We start from the raw sequence: 20225 nt of genomic DNA, 5'->3' as shown, positions 1-20225 counted from the left end.
TCTCCCTCTCCCTCTCCCCCCCCCTCTCTCTCTGTGGCTGCTGAAAGGCAGCAGAACATGCCAGCCCAAAATATGCCCCTTTGGTATGAGGATTATTCTGAGCTGGAGACATTTGAGCAGAAACAAACACAAGAAAACCTCTCTGCCCTCCATTTGCCTAAGAGCAGGACAGAAATTTGTAAAAGTGTCCCCCTTCCTCCTCTATCAGAAAGAACAAAATTTAATCACCAAAGGCAACTCTAGACTCTTATCAGCCCAGAGATGGCACTAAAGGAATCTACATAACCACCTCTAGTAACTAGCCTTTATCTTACATTAGTTCTCCCAGATATTTGCCTTCTCACAATTTACTGCCCTAGAAACTCAGCCCTGTGCCTTGATTTTGTCACTTCTCTAAAAATGTATTGCTCTTTTGTTTTTTGTGGTTTTCTTGTTCTTGTTGGGGGGAGGTAATTAACTTTATTTATTTATTCTTGGAGGAAGTACTGCGGATCAAACCCAGGACCTCATGCATGCTAAGCAAATGCTCTACCACTTGAGCTATACCCTCCCCCTATAAAAATATATTGCTCTTTTGCTAAGATGCTCTGTAAGCCCAAGTTATAACCACTCCTTTGAGTTACTCATCTCTGAGTGCTCCCATGTATATGTATGATGCACATGTTAATAAACTCCTGTTTGTTTTTCTCTTGTTAACCTGTCTTTTGGCAGTCTAATTTTCAGAGTCCCAGTCAATGAACCTAAGATGAGTAGATGGAAAAGAAATCTTTTTCCTCTCCTACACCTCTCTACCTGGCTAACTTGGGCTTCCTCACAACATGGCACTTGAGGGTATTTGAATTTCTTACACAGAAGCTGGCTTGCCTTACAGTGAGCATTCCACAGACCCAGGCTAAAACTGCTTAGCTTTGTATGATCTAGCACAGCATTACTTCTGTGACATCTTATCGGTAAAAAGTGAGTCACAGGGCCACCCCAGATTCTAAGGGAGGGAACTACATTTCCCTCCAAATTCCAGGAGGAGTGGTTCATTGGGACCATCGTTGAAGACTTGCGACCACATCCTAGCAAACTTTCAATTAAGTCCATTAACGTTATCATTCTACTCTGCTGGGTTTGTTTGTTGTTGTTGCTGTTGTTGTTTTTTAATTTCCAACCATCTTGATGGTCCTTTAAAAACTTCATATTTTGACATTTATAAAAATTTCAAAGAACAAGCACATTGTTTAATTTTATCATCATTTACAATTAAGGTAGGCAGGGCAAGGATTTTTTTACTCCCAAATTACTAATGGGAAAAGTGAGCCTCTGAGACTCAGACATAGAAAACAGACTTACGGTTACCAGCGGGGAAAAAAGGGAGTGAGGGATGTATTGGGAATTTGGGATTGGCAGATACAAACTACTAGGTACAGAATATATAAACAGCAAGATCCTACTGTATGGCACAGGGAACTATATTCAATGGCTTATAGTAACCTGTAATGAAAAAGAATATGTATATGTATAATGGAATCACTGTGCTGCACATCAGAAATGGATACAACATTGTAGATCAACTATACTTCAATTAAAAAGTGGGAAAAAAAATAAATAAATATAAAGGCAAAAGACAATCCTCTAAACATTAAACACAGATGGTAATGATTTTGTTCAGATTTTCCTTGTATAAAAGTTGGTTATATCTTATAATTAGACAGAGCTAAATAGGCATAAATTAACCTTTAAAGATCACATGAAGCTCTGCTTTCAAAGCTTTGTCAATTCTTGTTAAAATTCTCAATTATAAAAGAATGCTTCTTTAAAAAAAAAATATGAGCCCCTGAGAAACTGGGTGAGTCACCTGAAGTCACATGAGCAGTAAGTGCCAGCTCACAAGCCTCCCAACTCAAAACCGGGGCTGTTCCCCCAGTTCTCACGCCTTCTCAATGCCATTTGTGTTCTTTGGGCACCATTCCAGCCTGAGGTGACATATTGAAGTTCAACTACAACATCCAAGTGCTGGTAGAACCATGCTTCCAACATTAGTATGGGAAGACAAATTAAGAAAGAGCAAAGAAAACTTTAAGGAGCTACCTACTAGAGAGACTTTAATTAGAATGTATTTCAAATTACGACTGCAGGTGTTGATTGTACTATTTAAAAGAAAGGGTTTCTACTGTTATATTACTGGAAGTTCCCCTGCCCTCAGCACAAATCATTAATAATAGTTATATTATTATGTTAACAATACAAAATTGGCATGAAACATTTACACCACGAAGTAACTTTTAAACCAGTCAGCTGTCTCACCCTCCATCTATTCTTTATTAGAATAATAAATGAATAACAAATGGACTAGTTTGGATTTTACTTCCCCTTCTTGTCCTTGGTTTCCTTTTCCTCTAATAAATGCTGAAATGGCTTAAAGTCAGAGATGGGAGGAAAAACATTATCAAGGAGACTGTTTAAAGAAGGCAGCTGATGCTTTAACAGTGTTGTTCACAAAAAGAAAACCTTGTACTGGTAAAATACTTACGAGTCACATCCAGTAGGATAGTGATGATTATTAAGATTCTTTATTTTTTAAATTTCTGTATTTAAAAAAATTTAGGGGGGGAAGTAATTAGGTTTATTTATTTTTTTTAATGGAGGTACTGGCCATTGAACCAGGACCTCATGCATGATAAGCAGGTATTCTACCACTGAGGTATGCCCTTCCCGCTCAGATTCTTTAATCAAATGATACTGTGGCAAGGAAACAGCTGTTTCAGAGTTCACATAATCCTTTTAGTTGTCAAACTTGATTTTGACTTTGTGAAATATGAGACAATCGTTTTGGAAAAAGGCAGCAAGAAATTTGCCATCATGCACTAATGTTAAAGCTGATGTCAAGGTAATCCAAAATGATTCATAGGCAAGTTACACAAGCTCAAAGGATCATGTAGAAAATATTCTACCTTTTCAAGTCTCAAATATTTATTAGTGACATTGAGAAACATCCCTGGTTCACAATGCCGAGCAAATGTCAAAGTCAACAAGAAAAGAAGGATATCCTGCTGTATGTTAGAGAGTTAATTTCATGGGATTTCTTATGTCCTTAACACATGGGGACAAATCTGTGGTACTGTTAGTAGACAAAGCTATTGGAAAATGCCATGCATCATAGACCACCCACAAAATTCCCATAATTAAAGAAAAATAAACTCTGACATACATTTTTAAAACCATTTTAAATTTTTCACTAAGCTGAAAAACTTATCCATAGTATTAACAATGATATAGAAATGTTGAAAACAGGCAAAACTATACAAAGTTACAAAAGAGCAAGAAAGATATTAAAATAGTGGGCTAGCTTAATGGTACAAGCAATTTCACTTCTACCTAAGGTACTTCCTTTCCATGATATCTAATCTTCCCCAGATTTGTTTCTTATATTATTTTTTAAATTGAAGTATAGTCGGTTTACAATTGGTGTGTTAATTTTCTGGTGTATACCATAGCACTTTGGTTATACATATATATATTCCTTTCCAAATTTTTTTTCATTATAGGCTATACAAGGTATTGAATATAGTTCCCTGTGCTATACAGTAGGACCTTGCTGTTTATCTGTTTTATATAGAGAGGTTATATCTGCAAACCCCGAACTCCCAATTTATCCCTCCCCCTCCCTTTCCCCCTGGTAGCCACAAGTTTATTTTCTGTGTCTGTGAGTCTGTTTCCACTTTGTAAATCAGTTCATTTGCCTTATTTTTTAGTTTCCACATATAAGTGATATTTTTAAGAATGGTATTTTTCTTTCTCTTTCTGGCTTACTTCACATTTCCTACATTATTTCATTACGATGCTAACTCTATGAAACACCTTAGATCTAAGTAAATAATACATCTGTGAAAGATCTAAATGAATACTACACCTAGAAAGAGTCAGGAAAAGTTAGAAATACTTTGCCAACCTGGCATTTGCTGCCAACCTGTTCTTGCAACCACAGTAGGACAAATAGAGAAGCCACTTCTCCCTCACACCAGGAGGGTGGAACCCAAATGTCACAGCACAGGTGAATCTTCCAGGGACTGCAGCTACTTGCTTATGCATTCATCAAAATGTTTCCTGCTTGTTTTATTCCACTTTTCATCACAATTTCTCTGTCTGCATATACTTCATACGCAATCAAATTTAATTTACATTATGAATTGCTTTTCAGTCACTAGCATTGCCTGTACATGTGACTTCCTTTTCTAATAAATATGTTGTTTTGCTGTCTATTATATACTAGTTTTCATTAATATCAGCATATTTATTTTAGCTATATAATTTTCTATTTTAGTTTCAGGGTTGGTAGGCATTATTGAATAGCCGGGATTTATGATTTCATATTTCCATTTCATAGAATCAGTATCCTTTGATGTGCAAAACAACCCCTTTCCCTAAAATCAACTCTAAATCGACTTTCAATGCTTCTGTGTAAAAGAGTACAAAAAAAGTAAAGCTTTTTCCCAACAAAATTGAGAGGTGCCATATATACTTGCAATATGGTAATTAATAATAGCATTAACTGCCATCACTGAGTACTAAACAGTTCATACCTGTTACCTTATTTAGTTTTCTGAATAACATCAGGATTATCGAATGCAGGGTAATAGTGTGTCACTGCAGATGATGACACCGTATCACTATCACTTCCTTTCCATGTTATCTAATCTTCCTCAGACTCCCCAGAGTCCAGGAACAGTCAACGTTTGGAGATCTAAGGAGCCAGGTCAACAGAGGCACTGGTGCACTGAGGTTTGTGAAATAAGCCAGCAGAATAAGCCCACTTCTCCAGCAGTTTTGGCTAACCATTTCAACTTACTCATGACCCCACTAGCAAAGTGTTAAATTATTATGAACATCTTTCCAAAGGCACAGAAACAAGAGGCTGAGGTTTCCTGGTTTGGGTGGGGTGTGGGTGTGTGTGGGGCAGAGCATCAGATGTCAGATTTCCCTTTTGTTTCCATAGGTGGAGGAAAAGCTGTTTTGTCTCCACATCTTCCACAGTGGGACATTTTTATCTTTCTCCCTGTATATACATATATTTCCAGACAATCTAATTTATAAATCAGGTCAAACTAGAGTATCAAACACAGCCTAAAACAGATGAATATATATGTGTGTTTACATAAAATACTGAGAGATACGTGGTACTAGCATTAACATGGAAAGTTTATCATGTGAAAATAAGGTTTTAGTCTCTTTGGAATACAAAGATGAGAACAACTGAAGTCCTGCTCCAGAAGTCTGGTGGGTCACAGGTACACAAGGTCATAGTGCAAAGAGACACTCGCCAAGGCTCCTGTGGGGGCCCAGATGGAGTTGCCTCTGAGACGCCATGAGTCTTTTCAAGGTCTTCAGTGCACAAAGCCAGGGCGGGGGGAGGGGGCTTTGAAACATGCTGCAGCCGCACTTTTGGGAGGTAAGACAGAGAGGAAGTGGTTTTGTGCTCTTCAAATTAAGTGTCTAGGTGCCTGCCTTTTCCCTCTCTATGTAAAATGGCTCATTCTCACTATGTTTATAGGTAAAATTGCTTTGGATTTTATCAAAGACCAGGATCATGTCATTCTAACTGTATTGCCTAGGCTATGACACAGAATTATGTTAAAACAGCCCTTAGGAAGTGATTTCTGGAGATGACAGCGATGTTTCCAGGCAGAACTGTCCTCTGGCCACGTTCTGAAGTACCTGAGAGCTCCCTGGTCCCCCAGCCCCATGCTTTTTCATATTCATTCTCCCCAAGAGCCTGTCTTTCTGCTGCCCTCCAGCTTCTCAGAGCCTCCTGGCTTTGGTGTCTCACCCAGGCCTGTCCCCTTGGCCAAATAATCCCTTGTGAATAAATGAGCCTCTCCTCCTCTCTCCTGCTTGTCCATGTCCCTCTCTCATCTGTCCAGCGGGAGGACAGCTGAAGAATTAAACTCACGTATGAAAGCCCAAATTGCTGGCTTCCTTTATGAGCCATCTTAAGAAAATTTAATTTTTAAAAGAAGAGCTTTTCAGTTCCCATAAGCAAAGACTGTAGCTTCAGCTGAGATTGTTTTCTTTTTGCTTTCCTGTTCCTCTCAAATTACGCCCTCAGGAAACTGCTTCTATGCCTGAATTAATGTGCGTTGACCCTTGTGGCATTTGCAACATTCAAGTGCCCTCTGGAGGCAGTAATAATCTCACATTTTATAGAACATTTATACTGTGTGTGTGTGTGTGTGTGTGTGTGTGTGTGTGTGTGTGTGTGTGTGTGTGTCTGTCTGTCTGTCTGTCTGTCTGTCTGTCTGTCTGTCTGTCTCTCTCAGGTCTTGATTGCTTTGATAGTCACCTACCTGGTCCCATTCCCTGCATTCTCACTCTCCGACCATTTCTCCTCTACCCAGCGACCAAAGTGATCCTTAATAACTTAATTTAGACCATCATTTTTCACCTAATCAAAATCCTGAACTTGCACTTAGAATTTTTCCCCCAGAGGGTAAGATTCCCACTTTATTGTCACATCAATCTCACAAATAAAACCAACACAGCAAGAAACACTGAGCAGATAAAGCGTGCAGAGGCCTGGTGACAGAAAGGAGAGGGCGAAACCCAGTCATCTCCTCCATGTCCCCAGCCTGGAAAGATATTTCTATTACACAAGAGTGGGAGCAGTCGACATATGAAGCAATGTATTCTAGAGACACTGTGAGCTCAGGAACAGAAAATCCTACCAGGAGGGGTGTGTGCAGGGCAAGGAAAGTGGCATACATGCCACAAATGACCAGCTCTTGCTGACTGCTCTGACCTCCTTCCCTCTCTCTCTTTACTTCTCTCTCCTTACCCTCCCTACCCTTTCCAGAACTTCATTTGGTTGATGAAGAGCCTCACACATGATCGGTGCTCAATGAAAGTTTGTTAGGAAAGTTTGATAGGAAGCAGTGATCCGATTTTTTGGAAGAACCAGGGATCAGGAAAAGGCATTTGAAGGCGTGTCTAATATAGGTCTTGATGAACAGCAGGGATTTCAACAGGCAGAATTAGTTGGGATCATTCAGTCCATATTGACATGTAATCTGCTTTCTAAAAATTTTATCCCTGAGCATTTTTCCACATCCTTAATATGCAGCAGGGGACATTCTTGATTGCCCAATAGAACCCTGATTTATTTTTTTACTTAGAAAAAAATTTTTAATTGAAGTATAGTCAGTTTACAATGTTGTGTCAATACCTGGTGTACAGTATAATGTTTCAGTCATACGTGTACATACATATTCCTTTTTCATATTCTTTTCAGTTATGGGTTACTATAAGATATTGAATATAGTTGCCTGTTCTCTACAGTAGAAACTTGTTGTTTATCTATCTATGTATAGTATTTAGTATCTGCAAATCTCAGACTCCCAATTTATCCCTTCCCACCCCTTTCCCCCAACTCTGGTAACCATAAGTTTGTTTTCTATGTCTGCGAGTCTGTTTCTGTTTTGTAAATAAGTTCATTTGTGTCATTTTTTAAGATTCCACATACAAGTGATATCATGGTATTTTTCTTTCTCTTTCTAGCCTACTCACTTAGAATGTTGATCTTTAGGTCCATCCATGTTGCTGCAAATGGCATTATTTTATTCTTTTTTATGGCTGAGTAGTATTCCATTATGTGACCCGGATACTTCTGAGTTGTTACATTAACCAAACCTAGAACTTCACTTCTAGATATATTTTTATATTCAAAATAAATATACTGACAGTTGGACATTCTGTTATTTGCAGCCAAATATATACTAAAACATATGATTTGAGAATATAATTTTTAAAATTGTGGCATAGTACTTCCTCTTATTGATGGCCCATTAAATTTTAACCATTAATGGGCATTTCCCCTAATTCTTTGCTATTATAAATTAACTTTTATTTTTAACATGTATTTTACAGGTTGAAATGTAAGTCTGATAAAGTAGGCACCTCAGCTAACTTTCTTTTTCTTATTTTTGCTTATACCATTAAAAAAGCTGCCAAGGAAAGACAAATAAAAGAAACTGTCCCTCTTTAAAACATTGCCCTCACAACTCTTTCATGGAATACAAACTACCCCCTTATTTCACATTGATAGACAGAAATCCCAATCCATGTTTATTTGTTTGAAATACAAACTCAACCTGATGCCAAAAAGATTTGAGGGAATTATCAATGAAGTTACATCAGCAGCCAACTTCGATGGGAGTTGAAATTGTGTAATCAAAGCATTATTTCCTTCTTTCTCATTAACTAAAAGTACCCTTGAATTAGAGATAATTTACGTTTTTGAATTATTTGCGACTCCAATTAACACTTTGTTAAAACCCATCCACATCCATTGGTATCAGGGCCAAAAGTCTTCAGGTGGTGAAACTGTTTCTCCTTTTAGTATCATTAACCAGTGCATTGTGAAATCCTGTTGAAAAAGCAAAAGCTCCCTTTTCCATGTGACCACTCCGTCCCCTCACCTCTGACCTGCGTCATACCTGCCCTCTCATCACACAGCCAGCTGCACTGACGGCCCTAGATTGTGCAATCCCAAATGCAGCAAGCAGCTGCCTGGAACAAAGAGGTCAGTGCATCGACTTGTTTGCTGTTTCGAACCTGGATCTGAAATACTATTGAGTTGACTTATCTCTGTGGAGAGCAGTGATGCATGACTCTAAAATTCTGTTCTCAAGGGGCCATCAGGTCCCTGGGGAATTACCCTTAGGACAAAGCTTGCAAGTACACTTTTATGAGTTAATGCCAACCCAGTGGTTTTCTAATCAATTCTCTGAGCTCCTGTGAGATGTTAAGATTTTTACATCTTTATATTTCTCTATTCCTAAAACAATGATAGCAGAAAGAGTCACGGCTGTGACGGATTTTAAGCTGCTAAGGTGATTTTATAAAATATTATGGAGGGAAATGGATTCCAGGAGAAAGGACTTCCAGCTCCTGCAACCCTCTTGCTTTTAAGAGGAAGCCTTCTGGGAGGTATCACGTTACAATGTAGCAGTTAAGAACGTGAATTTTGTTGAGTCCCAGCCCTTCCCTTAGTAACTGTATTACAACGGGCAAGTCACTTAACCTCTCCTAGCCTCGTTTTCTTCGCCAGTCTCGTTGCTAGCCACGGTGGTCCAACAAGCAGAGAAAGTACAGATGACAGTTCGTGCAAAAAAAAGGCAACTTTGCTGATTAGGAGTTAAAAATCTGCTTAAAAGTTTCCTGATTGCTTCTTAGTTTACAGAATTGAGGCTGAGGGTTGTTGTTAAGGAGGGGTGAGGGAGAGAAGAGCTGACAAAGGTTTGGAGAGAGTAATGAGAGTTTGTGGGGGGGAGGAGAGGAAGGGGTTGGAGAAAGACAAGGCAAAGTACCAGGGGTGCTGATGGCTCAGCGAGAGTACAGACCCTGACCCGGAGCAGCAGCTGCCAGCCCACGCTGAACTGATGCAGCACTCCCAGAGCAGGGGGTTCAAAGGAGCCCGTGATGCTGATGCTGTCACGTGATGGCTGGGGTTTAAAAAGGTTAAATCACTCACTGAGGGTCACAGAGATTTTTACACACGTGGCCTGCTCCAAGTCCAGTGCTCTTTCTAACCTGTAACAGGAGATCTGGGCCTGTCCCTATTCAGCTCCTTTGGGCCTCATCTTTCTAGTTTGCAAAAACCACTGGGTCAGGTGATTCTGAAAGTCCTAGTCCTCTAGGACCTTATAACCGGAGGGAAATAAATGCATGAAGTTTGAATCAAAGCACTCCGGAGGCTGGGACTCTTACAATGAGCAGCTGTCAGGTGCTGCTCCCCGATCTGCTTCCCACTAGTTAGGTTACATGTCACTTTGAGCAAGTCACTCAAACTCTCTGGCTTGTTTGTGTAATTAAATTATGTTCCAGAGGCTTGAGTTCTAAAGTGCTGATTCTGTGAAAAGGCAGTCTTGTGCTGTGTCGATGAGTGGCCCCCAGTTATCAGGAGCTCTGATACCTTCATAGCACCTCCTCCCTCAGGAAGGTCTATCCGGCTCTGCATCCATGTTAAAGACTAACACAGCTTACCTCAAATATTTGTCACTGGCCCTCGCCAAAAATCACTTAAATTACATAGGCAGTAGTCCAACACCACATCCAAACATGGCAGAAAGTTGTAAAAGAAAACGATAGCACGTTTTAAGATAGAAAACACTGTGTAGAAAAGGAAAATAAATGCATGAATTTGAACCAAAACACTCGGAATGCCGTGACTTACACTGAGTTGTCTGTAATAGACCAAGACCCTTCCGATGAGTGGGTATTACCTCTTTGTCTAGGGCACTAGAGAAAATTCCTGTACTGCAGATTCCGTGAATACTGCTTTTAATGAAATGCCAGAGAGCCATAGAAATAGCCTATATTTCATTAGGAACTAAAAGGCTAATGGAGAGTTACAGTTTTCATCGGTGAGGGCGCTTTCCCAAACTCATCGGTGGAGACAGATTTCCTCGCGGGAGGCAGAACGGGGATTTTTTTTTAACCGGCAATAAGCGAATTTATTTTTCATCACTACCTTTCCAGTACTTTCGTACTCAGTTATAATGTAAAGTTAGGACTTGAGCCCCGGGTCCCAGCGAGGATATTCAGTCACTCGTCGTAACTGCGGACACCCCCAGCCCTGGTCTAACCGGGGTCGAGCTCCCAGAGCCTTCGGGAACCGAGAAGCTGGAGAGTGACGCGGCGGCCCGGGCTCCCCGCGCCCCGCCAGCCCCGCCCGCTCCCGGCGCCGGGCCCCGCCACGTCCCCCGGCCCGAGCGCGCCGCCGCACCGCGCCGACTTCCGCTTCCCGGGCGGCCGGGCGGGCAGGAGGCGCCCGGGCCCCTGCCCCGCGCCGCCCGGCCCGGCCGCAGGGGCGCTCCTGAGCCCTCGGGGAGGCCCGCCGGGTGCCGTCCGGCGCGGGAGGCGGGGCCGGGGGCCGAGGGCCAGGCCGCGGCCGACGTGGGTGTAAACGGCCGCCCCCGCCGCCGAGCCAGAGCCGAGAGCGGGCGGCGGAGCGCGAACGGGACGTGGCCGGCCGGCGCGGCGGTGAGCGCGGCCCGGGTCGGGCGCTCGCGGGCTGCAGGCAGCCGGCGGGGAGGAGGGAGCGGGGAGCGGGCGGGCCTCGGCTCCGGGGCGGCGTGACCTTCCCGGGCAGTCGGGGTCCCGGGCCCGCCGCGCCGCACACGTGCCCGGGGATCCGCGGGCGCCCCTTTCCCGCGCGCTGCCCGGGGATCCCCGGAAACCCTCGGGCCCCGCGGCCTCCTGCCCGCAGTGGTCCCCTGCTGGATAAGGTTGCCCTCCTTTGCCCCCTGGTCGTGTCACCCAGCCTCCCGGCTCCGCGCCGCCTGAGCCCCGCGCTGGGCAGAGCGGAGGTGCTTATGAATGGGAGATACTCGCAGGTTGCTGCGGCAGAGCCAGCGAACGTTGAGAGCCGGAAAGACAAAGTTGGAACTTGTCTCCCCAAGCCGCCCCTTGTGCGGACGGGGCTCCCGAGCCCTCGCATCAGGAGCGCCCGGCGGGGCTGCCCAGCGCCCTTGGGCCCCGGTTCTGGGCAGTCGGGTGGTGGGCGGCCTCCCCCTGCGCCGGCTTCGGCCTGAAGCTGGAATCTTCCCGGAGCAATTCCTGTTACCTAGTGAGGAATGCGGCCTCCTCGGATTCCCCACAGGGGAAATTAATTTCCCCAAGGAGCAAGAAAGATGTACAGTCGGCGCTGTTTGTTTCTTCTGGATTCGGACTCTGGTGTAGTTTGAAAGAGGGATAAAGGGACGCTGGCAGGATTCAGTTTTTCTATTTCGATTCTAGTGGTACCGATGACTTACGAGCGGTTTAACTCATGCTGATCAATCTTGTCTCCCTGAAGTCACGTGTCTTCTTCAAGCCAAAGCTATGAGTAACTTGAAATAATTGTCCACACCTCCTGAGTTAATCCATTACTTCCGATCACTGTTTATCGTTCTAATAATTCTACAAGTAGTTATTTGTAGGATTTGATGTGTTTAAGTTTGACTTACCTAAAGGGGTTGAATTGACTTTGATGACTTTGGGCCTCTCCAAGTTAGGAAAGGAACGTCCACCCCCAAGGGAATAAACCCCTGGGGTTTTTCTGAGAGGCCACATTGGATGTGCCTTGTCTGTGTGACTCCTCTCCCCACTTGCCTCCACTTTCCTCTAAAATGCAGGGTTGGGCATTTTCTCTTTGGCCAGGTTGGAATACTCTGGAATTATGTTTTGGTTGATAGGCACAGACCCAAAAGGCAAAACTTGAGTCCTCTGTCTGCCACTGACTTGTTGTGTGACCTTGGACAAGCCTTTGTCTTCCTCTGGCCTCAGTGTTTCATCTGGATAAGGAGAAGACTGGATTAGGACCCTGATACCCTTCTCTTGATTTGGAATGGCCACTGTATCATCAACCTTAGTAGCTGATACTGCCTCCCCAGGCCCACCAGTCACATGAAATCGGTGTTTTGTACGTCTTAGCTGCTTTATTAAGTACTGTGCTTCTTGCTGTTGCTGATTTTAAACTTTTTTTTTTGTAAAGAAAGGAAGATTCTTGGTGTCTGGTCTTTGGCAACATACTTCAAGTGGTTAAAAAACTTCTTGGTGGCTGCGTTCATCGACCATCCAGCCCACCCACCCCCTCCTCTGAGAGGTGGCCTGACTTGGGATCACACAGGTCTTCTGTGTGATGAATAAAAAGCGTTCCTTGTTATTCATGCATAAGTCAGTGACATAGTTTGAAAACCATACAGAGTTGGTTGCTGAATTGGTTATTTTAATTTTTATGTTAATGAACCATGTCTCAACAATGATTGATTTTTGTCTAAAGGTAGACAAGTAGACTCGGATTTTCCCAAACTTCTAGGCTCCAGCTCAATCTACTGAATCAAGATCTCCAGGAGAGAGGCTTGGTTATTTGAATATTTAACAAGTGTCCCAGGTGATTCTTATCAAGTAAATTAGGGCCCCAATGGACCAGGTGTTGCTTCTCAAAATGTGGTTGGTAGCCTGGAGTGATCAACCTCTTCTGGGAACATGCTAGGCAGACAACATTTCTGGTCCCACCTGAGGCCAATCGCATCAGAACTGGCATTTTAACAAGGTCCCCAGGTGATTTGTGTGCACATTTACGGTTGAGACGCTCTGGAGGGGGCTGATGACAATAACTGGTGCTGGCTGTGTAGGTGCTCTAAGAACTCGTGTGTATTCACAGGTCATCATCCTCTGTCTGATGTGGCTATTTGTGATTGCCTTTGTATTCTAATGATAGTACTTCTATTATTCACCTTGTCTAGACAGGGACCTCCAGCTTTAGAGGCCCAAAGGGCCACCTGACTGGTGGCAGGGCAGGCATTCAGACCCAGGTGTGTGTCACTGGGCAGAGCTCCTAACCCATTCCTTTCCAGACCTCCTGTTTTGTGACCTCTTAGGGTCCTGACACAGGCTGCTGTCTGAATTTGGAACAGAGCCTAGTGGATTGAGAGCGTAACTTAGGCCTCTAAAAAGGCCTGGTTTGATGGTGCTGGGGGTGTCTGGTTGGCTTGCTCATTTGGTGTTTGTTTCTGAGGGTTTCCGAAAGGTTGGTTGAAATGTCTCCACTGGTGGCTGTAGCGTTGATACTCAGGAAAGGGTTATGATCTGTGTGCTTTTTAAGCTGCTCTGATACCTTGAACCCCTTCCTTTGGATCAATGTAGAGCCAATTTCCTTGTTCTCAGAAGTTCAGGTCCAGTATCTAGGCAGCCAGCCTAGAGAAAGGGAGGGCTGTAGAGGCCCGACTGATGGTGAACTCTTGCCTCTTTCCAGGGGTATGAGGTGCCCATCCTAAGCTCCAGAGAGTTGTCCTCCACGGAGTGCAGCAGAGGAGTGGGCTGACATGAAATCCAATCCTGCCATCCAAGCCGCCATTGACCTCATGGCCGGGGCTGCAGGTAACCCCAGAGAAAACCCCATCCTCTGTTCCTCAAGTACCTTCTACAAGTGAGATCGAGTGAAAGTGTGGTGAGAGCATTACCTTTGTTACTCCAGAAGCAATATGCTTTAACCCCGGAATGAATCCACTTAATGCAAGTGTGATATTGTCTTCCGAGCACAGCGGAAGGTAGAGTAGTTCCCATGGTATTAAAACCGAGTCAGGGGACTGGGTGCAAATGTCCCCAGTTTACAGCTGGAAAACAGCACAGCTCAGAACTGAAGTCACTTGTCTGTTGCCGCGTGGCTGGGTCATGCAGGATTCTGCTCCAAGCCAGGCAGTCTTCAGAGCCCTGGTAGTGCGAAAATAACACTGTGTCATCTCTCCAGGGAGGTCCCAGTTACTGTCCTGACTACCGCTAGGGAGAGAAAAGGAGACACCCTTAGAAATGTCTTTGATGAATGAGACTGACTTTCAACTGTGTCCTTTCAGTTGCCCTGAAAGGAAAGGAGAGGCCCAGGATTGCCCAGGGAGTGAGCCTAGGGCAGACTCTGACCCCGTGGGGCACAGGTAAATTGTCCTGGGCGGTGCTTGCAACAGCAGGCAGGCCCCTCTTTAGAAATGTCGCCTTTACTCAGGCTGAGACAAAGGACAGAACTGGAAGTGACTGGATGGTGATTTGATTGCTTCTCCAGATTCCTGGATTATTTTAAGGCTGGAGGAGCACTGGAAAGCTCATACTTCCCAGGTGAAAATCCTAGCTTCCCCTTGCCTCCTGCACCGATTTCTTACAATGAGTCGGAGTGGAGAGGCCAGGGGTGTGGGTTGCCCTTTGTCCTCTTAGCCGGTAGGAACTCCTGGGTCAACCAATCAAGGGCAGTCAGAGAGCCACCTCCTCTCATCCTGTTGTCTTCTTAATTGTAAAGAAATTGTGGATTCAGGGAAGATCAAAGTATTTCCCTGTGAACCAGAAATCAGCCAAGGCAGTCTCATGAGGACGGCTGGGGACAGCGTGTTGCCCACACTGATAAGAAGTGCAAGCAAGGGCGCTGCCAGGTCAGAGGCCACAAGGAGCAGGGGAGCAAGGGCCACTTGGTTCCCCCCATGGCCTCTTGCCTGCCGCATGCCTTTGGGTCAGCCCCTCACCCTACCATGGAATTGAGCGGCAGCCGCCAGGCCCCCCGCCACACAGCAGGGGTGCTGATGCCTCTGGCATCCTCTTACCCTCCTGAGAACACCTGGGCTCGGTATGTGTCTCCGCAGTAGGAGGGAATTACGCTCCGGGAGGGATGCTCAGCTCTTGGAATTTTATGTCCTTCAGTCGGTCTATCAAAGACATAGGATCTGTTGTGACTGAAGGAAAGCACCTGCCCATAAATGGCTTTCTAGGAAAAGCTATGGGAGTGCCACATTTAAAACATTCAGTAAATTTTAAAGGTATCAATTGCAACAGTGTTGTCGGGAGCCTGGCTGTGTAAGACATTTGCCTGTGCACGTGCTTTTTTACACTAGTAGAAACGAGTATCAGGCCCTTGTACAGGCTAGCATTTCACTTTCCTGGTAACTGGGTAGGTGTGCCTTCCTGGGCTGGTAACCCAGGGTCACCCCTCACTGACGTAGTGCTGCCCCGGTTGTCTAACTTCCAAGGGCAGCAGGCTCCCCTGCAGGGGGTCTGTATTCTAAGCCTGTGCCGGGCTGGTTGGGGCTGAGCAGAGGGGGTCCCTGTTAGTGACATGGGAACTCCCTTTCTGGGACCGGGAAGCCACAGCCCCACTTCAGAGGGGCCTCCGTCTTCAGAGATGGAGCTCAAAGGGGCCTTTAGAGACCATTGGCTCTAATGCTCATCGTATGTGTGGAAAAGGGACCCCGAGAGGGACAGTGGATTTGTTCAAGGTTACACAGCTAGGTGGTGTAAAGACAAGGCCAGGACCTTGGTTGCTTGGTTCCTTACCTTGTTTTGTCGTCTTTGTTTTAATACCACGTAATGGGCCAGCAGTGCCCCCTGAGGTGGGGATTCATTTGGAGCCTTCACTGTCCCAGCTCTCTGGTCGGGGAAACTGATGGGCTTTGGGGTTTTTCTAAGGTGTGATCCCCAGCTGTACTAGGAGGCACAGAGCAGCCCCTTTGGAACTGAGGGCTGAGCTTTCCTAAGTCCCAGTTTGGACTCTGAGATGAATATTTGCTGGTACCCAGGCTTATCACCCCAGATCTAGTAAACCTGCTGGGGGGAAAAACAGTAGATAAATTGACCATTTTCAGAGTCATCAGTTTGCTTCCAGTGAGAATGGGGCCTGTAATAGCACCCTGTTTCCTGCCAGGTGCAGAGGACCCCTAGTGTTGTGTGGACACAGCCCACCCATGGAAGCGGTGTGATGTGTGTGGGAGCAGAGGGAGGCAGCCGTGGTCTGAGGTGATACAGGTGTAGCACCCCTGTGTTCTGTGTGTGTGTGTCTCCTTTTCCTCTTAATCAAATATCCCCCACCACGCAGTCTTGCAACCCAGCTCATCTGCTCTAAAGCACAGGGAAGCTGTCAGTATCTGAAGCTGCTGCAGGAGAGATTCCAGGAAAAGATCCAGAGCCCCAGGAACTGGGTTGGGGAGGATTTGAAGAAGATAGTTAGGTAACTGGATAAATTATTGAAATAAGGCAACTTGGAACTCAAAAGTTAAATCCCCTTAAATGTAAATGTTGGTGGCACTTTAAGATTTGGTAGTTGAACAACTATAAAATGATGCATTCTCTGCATGAACTGCTCTCTCACAAACGTGCCTTGTTTAAGTAGTGTTGTCAGGAAATGTGGCATTTCAGATCATTGATCATCTCAAATGCCAAATTAACAACAAACCAAAAAACTTTTTTGATTAGAATATTTTGAAAATGACAGCCTCTCTGCCATTAAATGGAACATTGCCTCCAGGGGTTTGAGACTCTCCCCTCTGCTTGAGTGGGCAGGGTGGACCAGGTCCCTCTGGGTGAAGGTCTGCTTCTCCGTGTCCACCTCTGCCCTCCCTCACCGCCATCACTGTCCCAGCCCTGGTGGATTTCCTCAACACTTTGTCATTTGCTGGCTCCACTGTGTCAGACTGAACATCCAGAGCCCCAACCTCGGTGGAGTGTAGGATGCAAGACACTTCTGCATCTCCCGCAAAGTGAAACGGTGACACCCACACAGGAGGGCAGAGGCTATTTCCACTTGTTAAGGAGACTGAGGTGATCTTAGGGTCTGAGCTCTCAGCAAGTGGCGAAAGAGTTAACTCCTATAAATTACTCATAGCTTCACTGACTTGGTAGGTATGAGGACCTGCTGGGTCTCAGGAGTTGGTGCTGGCATTCAGAATAGTCATCACCCCCTTGAGGCGGGGACAGTGAATGCCATGACTGTGTCATTTGTGTGTGGGACATTACATAGGAAGTTAGCTTTCCTCCATGGATGGAGGGTGGGAATTGGAGCTAGCATTTGAAAATTCATGAGCCTCCTACCTTCTCCCTGCTGGAGATGTAACTGGTGCAGATAGGCAACAAATGCATTTTGTAGGAACCCAGATGTCTGCACTGTTCAGGATGATTGGGTTAAAATGTGGGCAACTTCTAGTAAAAATATTAATGCTCTGAATTAAATGCATTATTCCATGTAGCTGCATCTAGGTTATCAAAATTATGAACCCACTTTAAAAATTCTGACATTCACCTCTTTTGGGATAATTGTTTTTGCTGTAAGTAGGATCTTATTTGATTCTAGCCCATCAGTACCTGGGAGAGAATAACTCTAATTATAGTAACATCTCATTAAATTGTGCTCCACTAACTCAGGACTGGGGACAGTGAGGCAAGATAAGGCAGAAATGTGGCGGAAATGTGTCCTTGCTCCCCTAGAAGAAAGGAACAGTGGTGATAGGATCGCAGAAATCATATTTGTGCTTGCTTCAAAGAAGAGAGCAAATCGTTTTCAGACTTTTTGAAGCTATCTACCTGCCAATAATTACTTGGAAGTTATTCTTAACAGCCCTCCCTCTGTCTCCAGTGTCCACAACTTAGTGGGAGTAACTATGTATTATGTCGAAGTTATGAAATTGCATTTCTTAATTATTTTATGTAAGCCTTCTCTTCAATTCTGTTGAGGCTTTAATAACCCCACCTGATGGTTACATTTCCTGACACAGCAGGGCATGTCTCAGGCCCAAGGGGAGGCAGAAGCATTAGCCAGTGGGACTTCCCCGAATGCTGACCCCATCCAGGGTCTGGAGGTATTACAGTGTTTATAGTTTATTCTTTTCCTTACGTTCAGAACTTTTGTTGAAGTAATCGAATGCAATTTAGATTTTGCTGTATTTAATACCCTTACAGTATGAAAGCATAAAAATGGTTTATGCTAAGCAAACGTAAGTTTCAATCCATTTCCTATCTGATTACGAATCATTAATTGGTAGAGTCTAAATAAGGGGTCAGTCATTGAGCTCTTCAAGGACTAGTCAGACTCTTTGTTTCCTTTATCTGTGTCCTATTCCTCTGTTATTTTTCTGATAGTCATCAGTACCACTGGGCATCAGGCAAAGCAGAGTGATGGACTCTTCTCCCCTTCCTTTTATGTGGAAGTTACCTGCTAATCATTAGCAACTTGTGTAGCAGCGATTATGTTAAACCTTCTCTTCCATTTTTATTTAATCCTTATGCTAATCTGATAGGGGATGAATCTCAGAAGTTCCATTGCTTGTACAGGATCTCACAGCAGAGTCAGGCTTTTAGCCCAGTTCCCTCTGCGCAATGCTCCTAGACACATGTCACACCTTTGCATCCTATGGCTTTGACTGTTGAACACATGTCTCTCTTTCCTATGGAGTGTGAGGTCCTTTAGGGTTGGAGCTGGGTGCCAGGCACAGGAGGGACCCCCTCGAAGTTTTATTGGACTGGCTAGAAGGTTTCAGGGACGAAGAGGTCAAAATGAGGTGATGCAGAGCCAAGCCCGGGGGTGGGTCGCCTGTCCCTCGTCTCTGTGAGCCCTCGAAGTCACACCCTGACACACAGCTGGAGGTTCTTGCTGGACAAGGACTCTGTCCTGGTTGCAGGAGGCACAGCATGTGTGCTGACCGGGCAGCCCTTCGACACAATGAAGGTGAAGATGCAGACGTTCCCCAACCTGTACAGGGGCTTCACCGACTGCTGCCTGAAGACCTACTCCCAGGTGGGCTTCCGGGGCTTCTACAAGGGGACCAGCCCCGCGCTGATCGCCAACATCGCCGAGAACTCCGTGCTCTTCATGTGCTATGGCTTCTGCCAGCAGGTGGTACGGAAGGTGGTTGGACTGGACAGGAAGGCAAAGCTGAGGTGAGTGGAGGTCGCTGACACTTTTTCAGTTTGTTTAAAAAATAATATTTGCATAGTCAAAATTTTCATGAGAGCTTCAGGGTAAGAACATTTCCTTTTTTAAAAAACTACTCTCTGATTATGAAGTCATACATCCCATCATATAAAACTGGGAAAACACATATGAATTATGCAAAAGGAGAGCTGCCCATATTCCACCGCAGAGAACCAGCCACCCTCGCATTCCTTCCCTTCTTCAGGAAGGTGCTTTTCAAATGCTGCTGGTGGTGCCACTTCTCTGTGGGCAGAAGTGCTGGACTTAAACCGTGGATGCAATTTGTGACCTGAATTTTGGGTTCCATGTCATCAGCAAAATGCAGAGTATTAAAAAAGTGAAATAGATTTGAGGAGAAACTTGGAATTTTAGAAAAGATCAGAGTATCTGAGAAGATGCAGGTGAACCGACTGTTCCCTTGGCCAAGCCTGCTCCAGACATCAGACTTTGGCTTGTGCTTGGCCATCCCTTGGGTATTTATTATACAGATAGAGATATATATATAAAGGAATTTGGAAACCACTAGGGTGTTTAGCCTTCCCTCCTTTGAACACTGATTTAAGTCATTTAAAATTATTAGCTGCATGGTTGCAAAGGGCTGTCTTATTGGTGGTTTTGGTAGGAATTTGAAACTTGTGCAACTACAGGTTCCATGTGACTAAAGTAGGTTCCCTTTGTACAGAAGTGTTCTCTGGGGTTCCTGGAGGTGTTCCTGTTTATAGCAGGAATCCTGTCCTGATGGATGGAACTTGTGTTCTAAAGGCTCAGGATTGGATGGAATCACTCAGGGAGACAGTATTTACAGGATCCTGGGACCTTCCAGCAGGGAGGGGTCGGGAAGAAGAGGATGTACAGAAACACGGGGGAAACAAACCAGCAGGATGTGGTGTCGCACGGTGGAGACGGGCAGGAAGAGCACCGCTGTGACTAGCTCTTCCCACTTGAGGGAGAGACGCTAGCTGGGTATACCTGGAGTTTAGGTCTC

General features: G+C 44.9%; 1 protein-coding gene across 2 annotated transcripts in view; it reads left to right on the top strand.

Annotated features, from left to right (window-relative positions):
* Nucleotides 1–10785: 10785 nt before the first annotated feature.
* Nucleotides 10786–20225, top strand: part of SLC25A15 (solute carrier family 25 member 15) — a 31760-nt gene continuing 22320 nt past the window's right edge. For both annotated transcript variants that reach the window (XM_032496249.1, XM_032496248.1), the window contains exons 1-3: nucleotides 10786–11022; nucleotides 13778–13902; nucleotides 18948–19206. In XM_032496249.1, coding sequence (XP_032352140.1) covers nucleotides 13848–13902; nucleotides 18948–19206 — 314 coding nt within the window. In that variant the 5' untranslated portion in view covers nucleotides 10786–11022; nucleotides 13778–13847. The remainder of the gene's footprint in view (nucleotides 11023–13777; nucleotides 13903–18947; nucleotides 19207–20225) is intronic.

Source organism: Camelus ferus, chromosome 14 (assembly GCF_009834535.1).
Source record: "Camelus ferus isolate YT-003-E chromosome 14, BCGSAC_Cfer_1.0, whole genome shotgun sequence".
NCBI lineage: Eukaryota > Metazoa > Chordata > Mammalia > Artiodactyla > Camelidae > Camelus > Camelus ferus.
Note: the sequence above shows the minus strand (reverse complement) of the source record. Positions and strands in the feature narration are given on the sequence as shown.